We start from the raw sequence: 19645 nt of genomic DNA, 5'->3' as shown, positions 1-19645 counted from the left end.
AGGTGGGAGGGTTTTATCTCAGCAAAGGAGAGTGCTCACTATCACAGATTTAGACTGGTTTGTGAACAATATTTGAGGGAAATGGTGATATTTGTGTATGTGGAAAAGTTTTAGATCTTTGAGTTCATCTCATACAAAAATGGGAGCAAAACCAAAAAGTGTTGCGTTATATTTTTGGTGAGTGTATGTTTATACATATTTATAGATGTCCTTGTTCTTATCAATAAAATATTTGGATAAGAATTACTTCTACCTTATTTTGATTATAGTGTTAAGAATTTCCCAGATTCTCTTGGTGTCATTTTTATTATTATTTAATAGATTGGTATAATATAATTTCTTGCTGGCTCTGATTAATATTAGTTAGTTTGTTTTAGATAATTATATCTATGTTCAGATTCTTTTGGTCTTAGTCTAACAAATTGTCTGTATAAATGTATTCTCTTTTACAAGCATTTTGTAGACCTTTTGTTAACCATAGGACTTTTGGCGACAGTATTGTTTTTGTTGACTTGGCGTATTGGCAGTTTATCTAATATAGAATTGAAAATGTCTAGAAATTTATTGAAGGCACAATCCACATCATTCTCCCTATAAACAGTGCGCCAGTCCTGTTTGTTAAGTCTTATTGAGGTGATCTATTGCTTTTTGGGTTCTTACTCGTTTAAATGCAGGTATTGGGGTTTTACCTGAAAATACAATTGGAGTCATACACAGTGAACACAGGGAAGATGGTCAGTTATGTCACAAATCAATAAACAACTTATATTTTTAGTTTCTATGTTGTTTGTGAAGATGTTACTATTAAGAGGTGCACGATTCAATGTAATTCTGCTTGGCCTGGTGATAACTGGGTATAAGCTCATGCTGTACATTGTGTTTATAAATTCATCAGTTGATGTGTGCCTATTGGGGTTTATTAAATCAATGTTATAATCTCCACATATAAATATATTTTTGTTATTTATTGATGAAAACATTCTGTCCACCCAGTTTGTAAATGTAGCCATATTTGAGCCTGGCGCCCTATATAAACAACTTATAATAATGTTTTTCTTGTTTCCATTATAAATTTCTATTGATATACATTCTAACACATCTTTTATTGTTAACGTCATACTTTCTATTACCTTAAATTTAATATTTTTCCGCACATATATAGCAACACCTCCACCTCCTTTATTCACTCTGTTGATGTAGTTTAGATCATACCAACTCAAATTGTATTCCTTTTTGCGCATTGAACCACGTTTCTGAAATTGTTCTTATACTAAAGGGGTTTGTAAACTGCTGAAGAAATTCTTTGATACTGTTAAAGTTTGTGTACATACTTCTGCTGTTAAAGTGGATAATTGATAATTTACCTTCTGTTTTAACTGTATTATTGTAATCCTGTTCCGTATAGTAGTTGCAATGAACGGTATCTATTTCGTTTTCCAAATCCATTATCTTATGTTCGGTGTACTCAGTTGCTTTTAATTCCAATAATTCCTGGTTTATTGTCCTCTGATGTATTATGTCATCTCCTGAAGTAGAGATTATGGGTTTTGATTCAATGGTTTGTGAAGTAGAACTAGTTTTTTTTTTTTTTTACTTTTTAATTTCTCCATACATTATTGACTCATATTTCATATTTTTCCAGCTCTTTTATGTCCTTACTAACCAGCACCTTGGCTACTTCAGGAGACCCATTCAGTTTAATGAAGACTTTACAATTCCTGACCAATGTATTCTGAATTTTGTTTGTTTTCCTTAAGTATCTGGCTTTTTTAGCAATGTCTGCATTTGTTTTTGTCAAGTAATCATTCAAATAAACATTCGTACCTTTCAATTTTCTTCCTTGCCTCAACAATGTGACCTTATCCTTTCTGTTGAGAAACTTCATGATAAGCACAGGAGGAGCGCCTTTCTTCGTAGGGAGAGGGTGACAAGCTTCAAGACAATTTACGTCCAAATCAATGTCCCTGGATGCCAGGAACGCGGCGACCTGTTGTTCCGCCCACGCTCCAGATCACTGCCCACGGCCACTGCGTGGGCATATGAGCGGGGTTTAATCTTTAAACCAGTCACAACCACATCGTTAATCCTTGAGTACTGCTCCAAGTCCTCAACTCTCTTCTCGAGAGCCTCACTCCTCTTGTCCTTGTCCTCTAATAAGGCTCGTAGTCGCGCGACTTCCTCCACTAGCTTGAGTATCTTGTCCTGCTTATTCTTTATGTCAGCTACGTCCAGTGACACTAACTCAAGCGCCTTTTTAACCTCCTCCGACTCCTCCACCACCGAGCTTTTCTTTGGTCCCATTTTGTAGTGATTTCGTCTTCGGCTGTTTACCCTGCTCAGTACCTCACCTGGTAGCAGCGTGGCTAACCGCTAGCCCCGGTCCCAAACTGCGCTGAAAGTTACTGTTTTACATAAGTCCGAGGTCCAATATCCTTTTTTTACGTTGTATTTTTATCCATAGCCATTGTCCGTTTAGTCCGATTCCGAAGAAAAAAATTATATAAATAAGTTTTCAAAGTTTCTTTTGCCTCTTCTCACGCTGCTCACACTCGGATAACCCGGAACTGGTTTCATTTTCAGTCACCTTAGGTTCAGTGTTCATGTGCTTTTGTCCTTCCTCAGTTTCCTTAGTTACCGCACCTGTACTAAGTGGCTCGTTTGTTATCTAAGTCCTCACCTGTGCTCTGTTCTTTGCCGTCTGATTCTCTCTCTCTTTCACTCGTGCTCTGAGAGCTCTGTTGTTCCTGGGTCTTCAGGTTTTGTGAGTATTTTGTGCAGCCTGAACTAAGAACGCCACCATTACCTTTGCCTTCGTGGAATGTTCCCCTAGGTTTAGGAGAGGCACCAGAGAGGGAGAAGAAACGCCGGGCTAAGTCTGGCTGTAAAAACCGTCAGTGGGCTACTGGGGGGGCCACGGCCCTCCAGCCACTACTGCCTGGGTCTGTGGTCCAAGCTGAATCTGACTTAACTGTGACTCTGTGTTCCAGCTCAGGGGTCGCAGAGCAGCTTCCTTCCTCTCTTCTTCTGTCCAGGTCTGAGGAGAGGTCTGGTGCACTACCGGTCTCTGCAGCCCTGGAAGAGCCAATGGACTCGGCCACTGTTGACGACACTGGTTTTGAGAGATCGTCAGTCTGGCCCTTCAGCATCGATGGCCCTTCAGAGGTGCTGGTGGGCTCCATGTCTGGAAGTGTTTGTGCTCTTCAGGAGCCGTCCGCCTCTGAGCTGGCTGATGTCGAGGCTTCGGTGGGGTCCTCTGCCCTGATTACCAACGGCATCAGTGGTGCTGTGGAACCAACAGAGTCCATGCTGTTTGACATCTGTGCTCTTCAGGTCCCGTCCACTTCGGTGTCCGGAGATGTTCCTGAGGCACTGTCCGCCTGTACTCCTGATGACGTCAACGGCATGGAGGAGCCAGCTGGAGGGGTATCCCGATGTCATCTGCTTTACGGAAGAGCCAGCCCAGGGGATTCCTGATGATGCCAGCACACCTGTCAAGGAGGATGCCATTCCCCGGCCACAGCTGGACATCCCTGAGGTCTTGGCAGCCGCCCTGCTCTTTTTCTTTTGGATTCCGGTGAACCGGGTGACCACATGGCTGTTGCGATGGTGGGCTCCTGGGGAGCAGCCTGACCTTGCATCTGATGCTGAGACGGATCACTCTGAGCCATCTGACAGTGTACAAAATGTTGAGGCACATCCCTGTGGGCCTTCCGTTTTTCCCTGTTCTGTGTTGGGTGGTTTTCCGCCGTCGGGGCCGGCGTTTGAGGGGGGGATACTGTTGTAATTCTGCCCATCAGCCCGTTTGGCTGGGTTTTTGAGTTGTCTTTATTTTTTTGTATTAATTGTATGTAGGTTTGAGCATTTGGGTTATTGCTTTCGTGGTATTCCTTATTTGTATTCTGTTTTCATGCTGTTGGATTTTCTTTTGATGGTTAGGTTTTTGGGGACTTGCTATTTGTTTTCCTTGCACCTTTGATATTGATCACTGTTCCATTTAGTTCTGTATCCCATTGGCCATTCAGTTGCCTTTCCAGGTGTTCTTTCCCTGAGTCGCCACTTGGTGTCGCCCAGCGTTCCTGTTTTATGTTGCACTTCACTTGACAGTCACTTAATGTTAATTAAATTTCTGTACATTATTTTCAGTATGTTTATTCCGGTTATTTTGAGGGTTTCTATTGTAGTATTTTCTGAGGATTCCTTCATGGATCAGTTCTGGTTTTACACATTTGGTTCTGTAGTCTGTTTGGATTTGTCATTTTCTTTCTTCTTTTACTGTGGTACTTAGATTTACATTCTATTTATCTTTAGGCTCAGGTTTCATTTTCAGTCACCGAAGGTTCAGTGTTCATGTGCTTTTTGTCCTTCCTCACTTTCCTTAGTCATGGCACCTGTACTAAGTGGCTCCTTTGTTATTTAAGTCCTCACCTGTGCTCTGTTCTTTTCCATCTGATTCTCTCTCTCTTTCACTCGTGCTCTGAGATCTCTGTTGTTCCTGGGTCTTCAGGTTTTGTGAGTATTTTGTGCAGTTATTGTTCTCCCAGCCCCTCATCAGGTTTTTGTCTTTGTTTCACCAAGTGCCTTTTCTCTGTGTGTGTTGAATGCTGTTTTTTTTTTTTTCCTCTGTGTGGATTTTTTTGACTTTTGGATTTTCACCTGTAAATAAATCACTTTGGACTGGAACTAATCCTTTGAGTTTTTGCTGCCTGAAACGAAAGAAAAGGACGGTCGCTGTAATGCCGCTGTGACTATTTAAAAATGGCGGGTTTTGATTTTTGTCTCGGACGGTGCGCTCATGACTCGTCCAGTGACGACATTCTCTGACCAATCAGTGGCCGGCAGCCTGTTGACATCACATTTTAGTATCAGCTCGGCTCGCTTGGAACCGCTTCTGAGCAGGTACTAAAAAAAGCACCCGGTACCAGGTACTAACCCTAGGGGAAAAGCAAAAAAAAACGAGTAGAGTCAAGCTGAGTAGTGCCGTGCCGTGTAGTGCTACTTTTGTGAAGTAGAAAAGCGCCATAAGTAGTCCTGCACCCTGAGAACGCAAAGCCCGGGCCAGTATGACGCAAAGGAAAGGGAGACCTAGAAATTTATAAAGTTTCCAATTCACCTAACCTGCATGTCTTTAAATGTGAGAAGAAACCGGAGCAGCCAGAGGAAACCCATGCAAACACAGTGAGAACATGCAATTCCACACAAAGGTGATAAAGGTGTATTTTCAAAAAGATTTGAAGAATTTTCTAAAAATGCATTTCATTATTTCAGGTTTAGAGCCAAGTTTATTTCTACATACAGTGTTCTACACAATCTGTGACACATTCTGAAAACTGAGATTGATCTGAACATTTTGACATGCATTTATGGATGTATTACTAAAAGCCTGTCTTGAAAAGAGGAATTACTGAAAGTATTGAAACATTGATGAGCATGAGTACATTTTGCTACTTACACAGCGTACGTGTTAGGTATTAAACTGGCCACTGCACACTTGAAATGAGACATAACACTTGTACTACGCTGGCACTGGTTTGTGCCAGGGTAAGATTAAACCCACAAGTTTTATGATTCAGCCCAGTTTAGTGTGGCAGTACTCTGACTCACTGCACTGTAGTCATGCAACCGTACGTGTTAAGATTACCTTTGCTAGGCTGATTCACCCGGGACCTTGTAGGGGACGTACTTTCTATAGATGTGTCCTACCCTGGAGCAAGGGATGTCTTCCATCCGCCCACCGCACATCCACACCTAATGAGAGAGAGCAGCTTCTTTAGCGGAGCTCTTGTGTTCAGAAAATCAGCGCATCACAACGGTTTGAAAAAGGTCAAGGAAGGTGATGTTTAAAAAGAGGAGGACAAGGCACATCACTAAGAAGAAGGAGGCATGAAGAAGTTCAGAGTGAGAAATCGTAAAAGACAGAGAAGACAGAATTGAGATGATAGGCAATAAAAAAAGATGACAGGAAAAGAGCGGAGGAAGAAGTGATGACACAAAGGCATAAGTCATGCTGACTGACTCACCCAATGACACAGTCAGATTCAATAAAATCACTAGTTTGTATATATATATATATATATATATATATAGTATATAATATATTATATATATATATATATATAAATGTAATCCGTGTTCTGTTGTGGAAACTCTCTCACAATACGGCATGGAAATCCAAAACCAACAGCTTTTTATTCATGCCTTATTACCAACCTTATGTATTTTTTTTATGTTTTATGCACCTTGTCATGGCATTTATTTCCTTAAAAGGTTTCTCACTTTTCTCCTCTTTGATTTTTGCATAAGAGAGACAGCAATCACTTACTCCTCATTGTACTCCTCCAACTAGAAGGAAGACAGAAGTGATGATGATTCACTTTCCTGGCCTGCAAAACTTGAAATGTAGAGGGGTGGAAAAGGGTAAAAAAGAAGGGGATGGGGGGAATAAAAATGGAGTGCCACCACACGAGGCAAAGATGGTGATTGTTTCAAACATAGGCAAAATGTAAAGTGGAAGTGAAAAGCTGAAATCAAACACAAAAAAGATGAATGAATGGAAGGAATGGAAACTGATAAGGAGTGCTTCAAAATAATTTTTGCAGTATAACGTCCTTAAATGTAAAATCAGGATTAAGCTGTTTCAAGGCTGAAAGTAGATCAAGAGGCTTAGTACATGAAGAAGGTGAATAATGCTGGCTTCTCAACTATAACTTTGAACTTGTCCAAGGTCTGCGTCCCAAGAATGGTCCCTGTGAATGTGAAGATCTTGGCAGTAATAGGAGTGGACTTACACTGTCAGCTGTATGAGCATAACAATAGGAAACAGAATATGATCTTTTGACCTCTTAAAATATGTCAAGGTTAGCCATCTTTGAACTTGTCCAAGGTCGGTGTTCCAAGAATTTTCCCTGTGAATTTGACAACCCTGGCAGTAATAGGATTGGACTTATGCTGAGCACAGACGGATGCAGAGCCTACGCAATACTGGATGGCCATATTTTGACATCAGGTAAACATACATTATGTTGCTCTCCCAAACTTGTGCACACTTTAAAATTCTTCAGCTCATGGAGAAAGTTAAGTGTACACACATACCCATGTACACACACACACACACACACACACCTTGCCCACACAATTGTATAAATTCTGTGTTGGCAGCACAGAGTAATGTCTTATTCCCACAGGAATGTTTTCTTGGCTATGATGACCTTTATTGATTTATCCATGACAGATTCTGTTGGCTGTCTGTGTGAGTGTGCATCCATAAAGCTACAAGCTACAACCTTTGCACTTGTGCAAGACATCACAGTCGTTGCAGTACAGTCACGGTCTCACCATTTTTTTGTCAGATGAAGAAGCTGCCAGTAAACAGCTCACATCACGTGAGGGTGCACAGCTGATGGAGTGACAAGACACCATAACAGACTACACTTACACTGCATGAATTAAACATACTGCTGCTCAACAAACCCATGATTGAGGGCAACAAACCTTGTTCACTGTCTAAGAATAAGGAAACAAAGTTCATACAGTATCAGTTGCTCTGTAATGATGTGAATAATAATATGAGAGAAGTGACGTGAAGCTTGCTCATGGAACAGAGAGTTCCAAACACACACACACACACACTCATCTTCAACCGCTTTGTCCAATTAAGGGTCATGGGGGCTGGAGCCTATCCCTGTCATAGAGCGTGAGGCGGGGTACACCCAGGACAGGACACCAGTCTGTTGCAGGGCCACAAACAGACAAAGAAAACATTCACATCCACTCGCACACCTACGTAAATTTAAAGATTCCACTCCAACTAACCTGCATGTCTTTGGATGTGGGAGGAAACCGGAGCACCCGGAAGAAACCCATGCAAATACAGGGAGAACATACAAACTCCACACAGAAAGGCCACAGGTGGGAACTGAACCCATGACCTTCTCGCTGTGAGGCAACAGTGCTAACCGCTAAGCCACCGTGCTGCCCGAGTTCCAAACAGGAAGTACCAAATTTTGAGACCACAGCGAAACAGGAAACATCAAATATCAAACACTTTCTGGATCGACACTTCTTGGATTGACAGACGAGATCCCATGGAATCGTGTGGGAACGCAGTGGCAAGTTCACAATGAAACAGGAAGTGCCAAATTTTGAGTCCATAGTGAAACAGGAAATGTCAAATGATGAACACTTCCAGGCAAGTGTGGAGCTCGAGCGGAGCCCAGGGTTGCACTGGACTGCCCTGAAATCTGATATGACACAGATGATTGACATGTCACGGCACTGCACGTCTGGTTGAAAAGAGATGCATTTTGAAATCAGAGTCATATTGACTGCTGGGTTCCTCCTGTCCAGTAGTGGTGCTGTATACCACAAAACTTCTAATCCACCTTAGTAGAAGAAAAATGTTTGTCTCAGATTTGAACTGAACATTGACTAATAATGACATCAAAGTTATACTGGTGAGTAAAAGACTGTATTTTATGCCAGAAATGATGGTCTGGGTTGTTAAAAGCAACATTTACTCCTTTAATCCAGGTTGCCTTATATGTGCGTTTGTCTCCAGTGATTTTTAAACAAGCAGGCAGCTGTTGATTAATTATCTCTTAATTTTGCTGTCTAAAGGACTTAAATACCTATTAATTTTGCTCTCTGAGTGACACCTGGAATGTTTCTCAACTGTACTCAAAAGTCATTTCAAACACAATTAAAATATAAATCTGAAGTTAGCTTCCTTAAACTCAAACTGAAAGCAAATGTCTACAACTTGATATAAACTGATTAAAATATCAAATCCAGATTCCTGATGAAGTGGTGTAGAGGAGGATTTCTTAAAAAGAAGACCTGAACGTTCAGCTACAATTTGCCAGAAAGTACATCTGAGATGAAAGCCAAGATTGATGTTTTGGTGAAAGAAACTTTTATATTTCTTCATAGTTGATAAAAATGAAGTCCAAGACATACGTATTTAGTGACTTGGAAATGTTCATGTTTCTGTCCCTGACTTGTCTGAAGAAAAAAAAAAACAATAAAACTGATTATTATTCACAGGGATTGTCAAGTTTTAGAGATTTGCTTTCAGTTTGAGGAAGATAATTTTAGAAATTTTTATTCTTTATATATTTTTTTTGTATTTCTTGTATTTGAAATGGCATAAACAAATTAAAATGTGTGAAATTCCGAGTATTCCAATACGTTTGGAGGGCACACTATCCTAACCTTATGATGAGTGCAAAATGAGAGTGGTATTATTTGCAGTTTTGTTTAAGAATGTTTAATTTCACTGTTGCTGCACTTGTGTGAATCATAGTCATATCGTATGTCATGTTGATATGACAATACTGAGAAATGATAGTTTGGCCATATTGTACAGCCCTACTGTCAACTAGCTGAAAACTTTGAATATTAATTTACATCTACATAAAAAAAATACTTAAAGTGGCAGGGGGTTAAGAGGACTGTCATTAGGGGAGTCTGTGGGGGTGTCTGTGGAGTCTGTGGGGAGGTGCTCCCTTCAGAAGCTGAAAGGTTTTAGCCATGCTCATGCTTCCAAGAACCATTTTACGGAAAAAAAATGACCCAGATGACATGGTTAGATGATGAGGAGCTTCCAGGCATGTGAGAGGCAAATAAAGAAAAATGCTATAAAAGGCGGGGAGGGGAGGAACTCCCCCAAAAGCTGAAAAGTGTTAGCCATGCCAATGTTCCCCTGAAACAATTACTCAAAAAAAATCTGAAGGGCCTAAATGACATGGTGAGATGCTGAAAAGCGTCACTTGTTCATATATATATATATATATATATATATATATATATATATATATATATATATATATATATATATATATATATATATATATATATATATATATATATATATATATCAAAATCAAATCAAATCAGTTTTATTTATATAGCGCCAAATCACAACAAACAGTTGCCACAAGGCGCTTTATATTGTAAGGCAAAGCCATACAATAATTATGGAAAAACCCCAACGGTCAAAACGACCCCCTGTGAGCAAGCACTTGGCGACAGTGGGAAGGAAAAACTCCCTTTTAACAGGAAGAAACCTCCAGCAGAACCAGGCTCAGGGAGGGGCAGTCTTCTGCTGGGACTGGTTGGGGCTGAAGGAGAGAGCCAGGAAAAAGACATGCTGTGGAGGGGAGCAGAGATCAATCACTAATGATTAATGCAGAGTGGTGCATACAGAGCAAAAAGAGAAAGAAACACTCAGTGCATCATGGGAACCCCCCAGCAGTCTAAGTCTATAGCAGCATAACTAAGGGATTGTTCAGGATAAAGCTGAGTATCATCTGCGTAACAATGAAAATTTAAGCAATGCTGTCTAATAATACTGCCTAAGGGAGCATGTATAAAGTGAATAAATTGGTCCTAGCACAGAACCTTGTGGAACTCCATAATTAACCTTAGTCTATGAAGAAGATTCCCCCTTTTACATGAACAAATTGTAATCTATTAGATAAATATGATTCAAACCACGCAGCACAGTGGCCTTTAATACCTATGGCATGCGCTAATCTCTGTAATAAAATTTTATGGTCAACAGTATCAAAAGCAGCATGGGGTCTAATAGACATGTTGATGGTTTGGAGGAAGTAACTAATGAAAATAACTCAGAACAATCGGAGAGAACGAGTCTAACCAAATACCGGCATCACTGAAAGCAGCCAAAGAGAACGATATGTCTTTGGGATGATTATGAGTAATTTTTTCTCTAATAGTTAAAATTTTATTAGCAAAGAAAGTCATGAAGTCATTACTAGTTAAAGTTAAAGGAATACTCGGCTCAATAGAGCTCTGACTCTTTGTCAGCCTGGCTACAGTGCTGAAAAGTAACCTGGGGTTGTTCTTATTTTCTTCAATTAGTGATGAGTAGTAAGATGTCCTAGCTTTACGGAGGGCTTTTTTATAGAGCAACAGACTCTTTTTCCAGGCTAAGTGAAGATCTTCTAAATTAGTGAGACGCCATTTCCTCTCCAACTTACAGGTTATCTGCTTTAAGCTGTGAGTTTGTGAGTTATACCACGGAGTCAGGCACTTCTGATTTAAGGCTCTCTTTTTCAGAGGAGCTACAGCATCCAAAGTTGTCCTCAATGAGGATATAACACTATTGACAAGATAATCTATCTCACTCACAGAGTTTAGAAAGCTACTCTGCCCTGTGTTGGTATATGGCATTGGAGAACATAAAGAAGGAATCATATCCTTAAACCTAGTTACAGCGCTTTCTGAAAGACTTCTACTGTAATGAAACTTATTCCCCACTGCTGGGTAGTCCATCAGAGTAAATGTAAATGTTATTAAGAAATGATCAGACAGAAGGGGGTTTTCAGGGAATACTGTTAAGTCTTCAATTTCCATACCATAAGTCAGAACAAGATCTAAGGTATGATTAAAGTGGTGGGTGGACTCATTTACATTTTGAGCAAAGCCAGTCGAGTCTAACAATAGATTAAATGCAGTGTTGAGGCTGTCATTCACAGCATCTATGTGGATGTTAAAATCGCCCACTATAATTATCTTATCTGAGCTAAGCACTAAGTCAGACAAAAGGTCCAAAAATTCACAGAGAAACTCACAGTAACGACCAGGTGGACGATAGATAACAACAAATAAAACTGGTTTTTGGGACTTCCAATTTGGATGGACAAGACTAAGAGACAAGCTTTCAAATGAATTAAAGCTCTGTCTGAGTTTTTGATTAATTAATAAGCTGGAGTGGAAGATTGCTGCTAATCCTCCGCCTCGGCCCTTGCTACGAGCGTTCTGGCGTTATTGGTGGTCTGGGAGCAGGCACTGTCTCTATGGGGATGGGGGTAATGAGGGGATGGCAGGGGGAGAGAAGCTGCAGAGAGGTGTGTAAGGACTACAACTCTGCTTCCTGGTCCCAACCCTGGATAGTCACGGTTTGGAGGATTTAATAAAATTGGCCAGATTTCTAGAAATGAGAGCTGCTCCATCCAAAGTGGGATGGATGCCGTCTCTCCTAACAAGACAGGTTTTCCCCAGAAGCTTGCCAATTATCTATGAAGCCCACCTCATTTTTTGGGACACCACTCAGACAGCCAGCAATTCAGGGAGAACATGCGGCTAAACATGTCACTCCCGGTCCGATTGGGAGGGGCCCAGAGAAAACTACAGAGTCCGACATTGTTTTTGCAAAGTTACACACCGATTCAATGTTAATTTTAGTGACCTCCGATTGGCGTAACCGGGTGTCATTACAATCTTACCAAATTTACGCTTAGCCTTAGCCAGCAGTTTCAAATTTCCTTCGATGTCGCCTGCTCTGGCCCCCGGAAGACATTTGACTATGGTTGCTGGTGTCACTAACTTCACATTTCTCAAAACAGAGTCGCCAATAACCAGAGTTTGTTCCTCGTGGGTGTGTCGCCGAGTGGGGAAAAACGGTTAGAGATGTGAACAGGTTGGCGGTGTACACGGGGCTTCTGTTTAGGACTACGCTTCCTCCTCACAGTCACCCAGTCGGCCTGCTTTCCCGGCTGCTCGGGATCTGCCGGAGGGGAACTAACGGCAGCTAAGCTACCTTGGTCCGCACCGACTACAGGGGCCTGGCTAGCTGTAGGATTTTCCACGGTGCGGAGCCGAGTCTCCAATTCGCCCAGCCTGGCCTCCAAAGCTACGAATAAGCTACACTTATTACAAGTACCATTACTGCTAAAGGAGGCCGAGGAATAACTAAACATTTCACACCCAGAGCAGAAAAGTGCGGGAGAGATAGGAGAAGCCACCATGCTAAACCGGCTAAGAGCTAGTAGCTGCGATAAGCTAGCGGATTCCTAAAAACACAAAGTGAATAATGTGTAAATAATTTAGAGGTGATTCAGCAGAGGGAGTGCTTTAGTTAAGGCACGTGAAGATTACACTGTGAAACAAATCGTTATCTAGTTAACTAGATCAATCTAACTGCGCAGATTAAACAGCTAACAGATACAGCAAAACACCACTGTTCTCCGGAACAGGAAGTGATACAATACCGCAGTGAGAGCCAGCCACCAGTAGAGGCAGTCAATACCATATATTGGTATTATACCAATGTGTATATATATATATATATATTAACAATAAATCAACAAACAAGAAGAAAATACTTTTTTCCATATCAAACTGAGCAGAAGTACCATTCACACACACACACACACACACACACACACACACACACACACACACACACACACACACACACACACACACTAATAATAAAAAACATCACATTAATTATGGAATGGTTTTTCATGCAAAGAAAAAAGAGAATAAACAAGTGACATCATGCATTAAAATCCTTAAAAGTCTTCCAACATAAAGAAACCAGAGGTGCAAGAATAACCTTTCATGTTTTCAAATGATTATTAATGAATGAACAACCAGCCGAAAGGAACCGGTAGTGCACACAAGCACAGTAGTGCACACAAGCACAAACACATCTCCATTTTAGAGAAGTTGCTGAACAAAGCTAGTTGGTTAACATTGGCTTGCGTGTCTCAATAATGTATATTTTTTGTGAACTTGGTGGCAGTGTTCTTGATGTGTGGCTTACATGGTATACAGATTTTAAAAAATTATGACCAAGTTATTGTCTCATTAACTGTCGGTGCCTCACCAGCTGTCAGTGTCAGTGTTATGCTCATTGTGGAATGGAGCTAATGCCAGCAAACCTACAATACCTGCTAATGTACTAATAGTCCTAACACAAAATAAACAACAATAAAAATATCACTCAGCAAAAATACTTGAGCACACACTTCTTCTGTTCTTGTGCGAACAGTTGTCCTAATTGACAGCTGATGAATTGATGTTCTGTTTGCACAAGAACATCTGCTGATGCTGGCTCACAGATCTGGCAATTCGCTTCCGACGGATTGTTTGTTGTGATGCTATTCTGAACTTTATACGGTTGTATATGTTTCTTTTATTTCTGTTTAGCGCTCTTCTGGTTATTAAGTGTATCTACTCTGAACGTTATTTAACTAAAGTCCTGTTGTGAATCGCTAGTGGTTAGCATTCTCTAGTGGTTAGCTTTCGCTAGCTAGGTTTACTCCTCCCCTCGCCCATCGTTACTTTTATAGCTGTTTCTTTTTACCTGTTTAATACTTCTATTAGTTTTTCAGTGTAACTGCTGTGAATTTTAGGTAATTATTTTACTCCTGTGTAAATCTTAGGAGCAGCTAACATTTTCGCTAGCGGTTAGCTTGTGTTACCTAATTCGACCCCCTCCCCAGTGTTTTTCATTTCTTTTTTTTATACTTTCGTTAGTTAACTATTGAGTGTAACTGTTGTGAATTTTAGCTTAGTACTTTACTCTTGTGTTAATCTTAGGAGTGGTTTACTTGTACGAGGGCTTTTCAACCCCCCCCCCCCCCCCCACCCCCCCGTTTTCATTTTTTCATTTCATTTTTTTTTTTAACTGTTACTGTTCCTACAAGTCTAATACTGCTGCTACTTTTTCAGTGTAACTGCTGTGAATCTTAATTCATTTATTTGCATCTGTGTGAATCCTGTGTGAGCCTTAGGAGTGGTTAGCTTATCCATTATTGGTTAGCTCATGCTTGCTTGGCTATATTCCTGAATTTCTTAGTGCACAATGTACACTACCTACTTTACACCCTCTGAAAATCCTGCATGATGTTGGAAGATAGGGTGGCTCTCTTAGAGAGCCGTGTCCGTAAGTTAGAGCAGCTTCTTAGCTCAGTGGAGTTAGATGTTACGGGCACTCCAGATGAGGTTAGTGTTGGGCCAGCTAGCGAGCCCATTAGCATCAGCCTAGAAATGCCGACTGTGGCTAGGCGGACGAAGCCCCGTAGGGCTTGGTGCCCGGTTGTGGTACCCTGAGCACACTTGCCACTGCAACCTCTGAATCGGTTCTCCCCCTTGGAATTACATGGTGTGAATTCTCTGAGCCCACGAGCAACTTCCACTCCTGTCTCCAGGCCGAAACACCTGACTTTAGTGATAGGGGATTCTATCACCCGCAAAGTCAGGGTACAGACAACGGCTGACATTAAATGTATTCCTTGGGCCAGAGCTCCCGACATTGCATCCCATCTTAGAGTGCTGACGCTGCAGAAGGAAAGACAGACTAAGGAACATGACATGAGATAAAGTCACATAGTTATTCACATTGGCACCAATGATATCAGAATGAAGCACTCAGAGGTCAGAAAAATGGACATAGAGAGGACTTGTGACCTTGCCAGAAAGATGTGTCAGCTTTGATTAATAGTCTCTGGTCCCCTCCCCTCCCGGGGTAATGATGAGGCGTTTAGCAGGCTGACTTTGTTAAATAGGTGGCTGGCGCAATTTTGTAGACAGCAAGGCTTTAGCTTTATTGATAACTGGCCTTCATTCTGGGGCCACTGTGGCTTGCTGATGCTGGACGGCCTCCACCCTACTGGTGAAGGTGCCGCCATCGTGTCTGCGAACATAGATAGAGCTCTACAGGGAGGGTCGGCAGCGGCATCCTTCCGTCTTGAGAGATGATGGTGTAGCTCCTTTGGTCAGCTGCATTTCCTGGAATGGCTGTGCAAGCCAATGCATGAGTGACAATCTCTGTCACATTTGGTGCAGACAAAAGTTGTTGACCGTTGTGCCGATTGCTGCCGCTCCTTTCGCCTGGCTCTCTTTTGGGCGGCAGTTATGTTCCGCACTTCCTCTGAAATTTTCACGCCCTGCCTCACAGTAATGCGCCAAGCAGAGCGTTCATCTGCTAGGCTGTCCCACCATCTTGATGTCAATACCACAGTTCTGCATATCAGTCTTGCAGACGTCCTTAAAGCGCAGTCTTGGGCGCCCAACCCTCTGAAAGCCTTCTGCCGGTTGGCCGTAGAGGAGCTCCTTTGGAATGCAGCCTGCATCCAATCACCTTACATGACCAAGCCATCAAATGCGCTTCTCGCACAGCACGGAGTGCATGCTGTCCATGTTGGCACGGTGCAGGACCTCTGTGCTGGGGATCTTGTCTTGCCAGGTGATGTGCAGAATGAGACGCAGGCACCTCATATGGAAGCTGTTCAGCTTCCGATCATGCCTCGCGTAGGTGGTCCACGTTTCTCTGCCGTACAAAAGAGTGCTGAGCATGCAGGCTTGGTAGACGTGCATCTTGGTTTTCACGTTGAGGGTGGAGTTGCTCCAAACTCACTGTTGCAGTTTTGCCATGACTGCTGCTGCCTTGGCGATTCTGCTGTTGACTTCTGTGTCGATGGACAGCATGCTGGAGATTGTGGACCCAAGGTACGTGAAGTTGTTACAGGGAGGATAACATTAGGAATTTACAGAAGGCCACGGAGCAGGTGATTAGAGACCCTGCAAGGCTTATGACAAATGTGGGTGTGGAATCCATTAGCTTAGTGGGGAAATTAGTGTAGAAAATCCACTATGGTGACAGTGCAGTTTATCTGTAAGGGAGGGAAATTCAACAAGTTGGGACTACGGCCTGCTTCCATCTACGTGTCCATAAAAATCATAGAGGGATATGCTTTGCAAACTTAATCCCCATTACTACAATGGATGCTGTTGAAATTGAGGATGGCCCAATGGTTGTTCCAGCAACAGCAAAGATTTCATGTCTGCTACCTACAACACACGTGGAATGCCTCAAACGTAAGCCTACTTCCACGCATCTTATGTATGCTACTCTGGAACCACCCCTAAACCCAAACAGTTCAACTGTCAACCCCACTGAGGTCCTTAGTCTGGGTCTCATTAACATAAGAGCACTATCCTCAAAATTATTGTTGATTAATGATCTAATTATTGATCATCACTTAGATATGATAGGGTTATGTGAACCCTGGCTTAAACCTACAGCTGTTCTCCACTTAAATGAGGCCTGCCCACCAGCATATACATTTAGTCACGTCCCTCATAATGTGAAGCAAGGTGGGGGTGTTGCTCTTAATTATAAATCCAGTGGTGGGCACAGTTCCGATAATCCGATAACCGATAATTATCAAAGATAACGTTTCCATTATCAGATTATCTTTTTAGATAACTTTAAAAACCATATCGGACTAATTATCTTGGGATAAATTTTTTCCGATAATTTTTAGACTGATAACGTGATAAATAAAGCTGAACAGCTACAAACATTTCTAAAATTTTAAATCAGTTGAACACCTACCTGTTAAATGTTTCATAGCTGATGTGTAGTTCTACCCTCTGCAAAACAGAGAAGAGCTGCTTCAAGAAGAAACCGCTCTATCCTCTGCAGGCAAAGGAGAACTGCACCCCCCCCCCCCAAAAAAAACTAATTTCTTTTAACCCCATACTAAAACAAGGGCAATATCACCCAAGTCATCCAGAGGCATACAATTTTAACTTATGGTTCAACTTTTAACCTAACTAATTTTGGACAAGTTATTTAAATTAATGTCATGTCTGAAGTTTTATAAAGTGAAAATATCAGATATATGTTTTAGTTTTAAAGTAATGCGCTAATTTTAGGTTTTAGTGTGGATATATGCTGTGGCCAAGTGCATTATGGGTGATAGGGTACTCGCAGTACGTTCATGACATGAGAAATGCATTTGAAACACTCTGATCACGCTCTACGGACAACAGCATTAAACTGCCTAAAACTCGTAAATATATTCTCTGGGTTTATAGACGTTATTCTGTCTGTGTTTATTAAATTCCACGCATCTTAAATGTAGCAGACACGGATTATCTGGAATTTTGTTTTGGCAAGTTTTCAAGGTCTCTACTGCCATCTACTGGCCAGTAGTGTTCATGGCAGTATTGGCCCTGAAGCTGGGCTGATATATTTTAAATCACTGTACTCAGCGACAGCTCAAACTGTACCACAGAACCGCAAGGTGTAAAAGTTCAGAGTGCACGATTTATGTGCTCACACACATTGTACGTTCAAAACCACGTCGGACTCATGTTTCCAGAAGCAAAACGTAAACAGAAGCTTTTTTCCAAACTTAATTTACAAAACTCTCGATGGGAGGACATCAAAATAAAAAAAACATTACAAGACAGGTCTGCTGTGTTAGCACAGGCACAGTGATAGAGATTGGATGCTTGTAGCACTTCAGCAGTGGGATATCCTCACGAAGGCTGACCAGAATATCAAACAGAATATCCATACAATCGCCGATCAGGTGGTGGTCATGAGATGTAAAACACAGCTGGTTACTCCATGTATACTAAACGATGCAGGAACGCGCGATTAACCTGAAACTCAGTGCGATCCCAAAAAAAAACTTCTCAGACAATTATTTAATTACAACTTGGCTTTTTTTTTTTTTTTTTTTTTTTTAAATGCCTTTTTTTACAAATAAAAAAATGGAATATTTTACAAAAGCACATTTATCTGTAAACACCAACACACGTCACATTAAAACGTGTTGGTTTACATAATGAATGACTCAACCAATCAGTGTTTAGCGGAGGCACATTTTACCCAGAATCCTTTGTGATCTGTCTGTGTTTGTTACAAAACTTCAGAATTAGTGCATTATTCAACATTAAAGATATATGTATATTTTAACTTTGTACAAATGACAGAATTGACATTAATGGAGTTATTCTATCAGTATTCATTTATTTATACACCCAAACCATAACCATAATTAACATTGCTTTATTTTCCAAGACCTCCACTGACTCCGTTCATGGCTCCTCTCAGCTTGCTTCTGTGCTGGAAGCATGTAGTAAACAAGAGCTTCAGTAGGGGGTAAGATGTTCAAAGACAGACGTGCGGGCTCATTGTTTGGGTCTGTTGTCACTTATGATGCCACCAGAAGCGATTGTGGTGTTAAAACTCAAATTCAGCTTGTTAGTAGTTGCAAATGTACCAGAGACAATACTGGAATTTATTGGTTATCTGTAACTTCTGATACATTTTTGGGTGGTTTATCATTTTATCTTTATCAAAGATAACTTTTCAGTTATCTGGTTATCTGTTATCAAAGTTAATTTTTTGATTATCTGTGCCCACCACTCTATAAATCTAGGTTTAGGTTATTAGCTGTTGGGGATCACAAATATAACTCATTTGAGCATCTGATTCTCCGCTCTGCTCAGGATAGTATGCATTGCTAAGGTCGGAAGAATAAAAATCAGCCGTATTACTTTGTCACTGTATATAGGCCTCCTGGCCCATATTCTGAATTCTTCGATGAATTGGTGCATTCATCTCTAACTTGTCAACTAGTGCAGATAACACTCTGATTATTGGTGACTATAACGTTCCTATAAATAAGCCTTCTGATCCCCTCTGCAAATCATTTATGGAAATTGTGGATGCATTAGGATTTTGGCAATGCATTCAGGACTCGACGCATATTAGTGGAAATACACTGGATTGGTTTTCGCACGTGGTATTGCTGTCACATCATGTCTCTTACATTAGTGGTCTCTGATCACTCACTTATATGTTACAGTGTCGCTGCCCTGTTTAGTGGATATATATCACTACGGCGATGCCTGATACTCTCATTTAAGATTGAATTTGAAGCTAAACTGCCTGATGTCTTAGCCTGACATTTGGCAAATACCCAATGAGTAGACAGTCTTGTGGATAGTTTAGACTCAGTGCTCAAAACTAAACTCAACATGATTGCACCACCTGTGTTAAAACCGAGCTCCCCCAAAACACAGTCACCTTGGT

General features: G+C 41.2%; 1 protein-coding gene across 1 annotated transcript in view; it reads right to left on the bottom strand.

Annotated features, from left to right (window-relative positions):
* The window catches only part of LOC117516975 (polypeptide N-acetylgalactosaminyltransferase 10-like), a 396627-nt gene that overhangs the window by 62880 nt on the left and 314102 nt on the right, over positions 1–19645 (bottom strand). The window contains 1 exon segment of the mRNA XM_034177870.1: positions 5658–5745. Within this exon segment, the coding sequence (XP_034033761.1) occupies positions 5658–5745 (88 nt within the window).

Source organism: Thalassophryne amazonica, chromosome 9 (genome assembly GCF_902500255.1).
Source record: "Thalassophryne amazonica chromosome 9, fThaAma1.1, whole genome shotgun sequence".
In the NCBI taxonomy this organism is placed as follows: domain Eukaryota; kingdom Metazoa; phylum Chordata; class Actinopteri; order Batrachoidiformes; family Batrachoididae; genus Thalassophryne; species Thalassophryne amazonica.
Note: the sequence above shows the minus strand (reverse complement) of the source record. Positions and strands in the feature narration are given on the sequence as shown.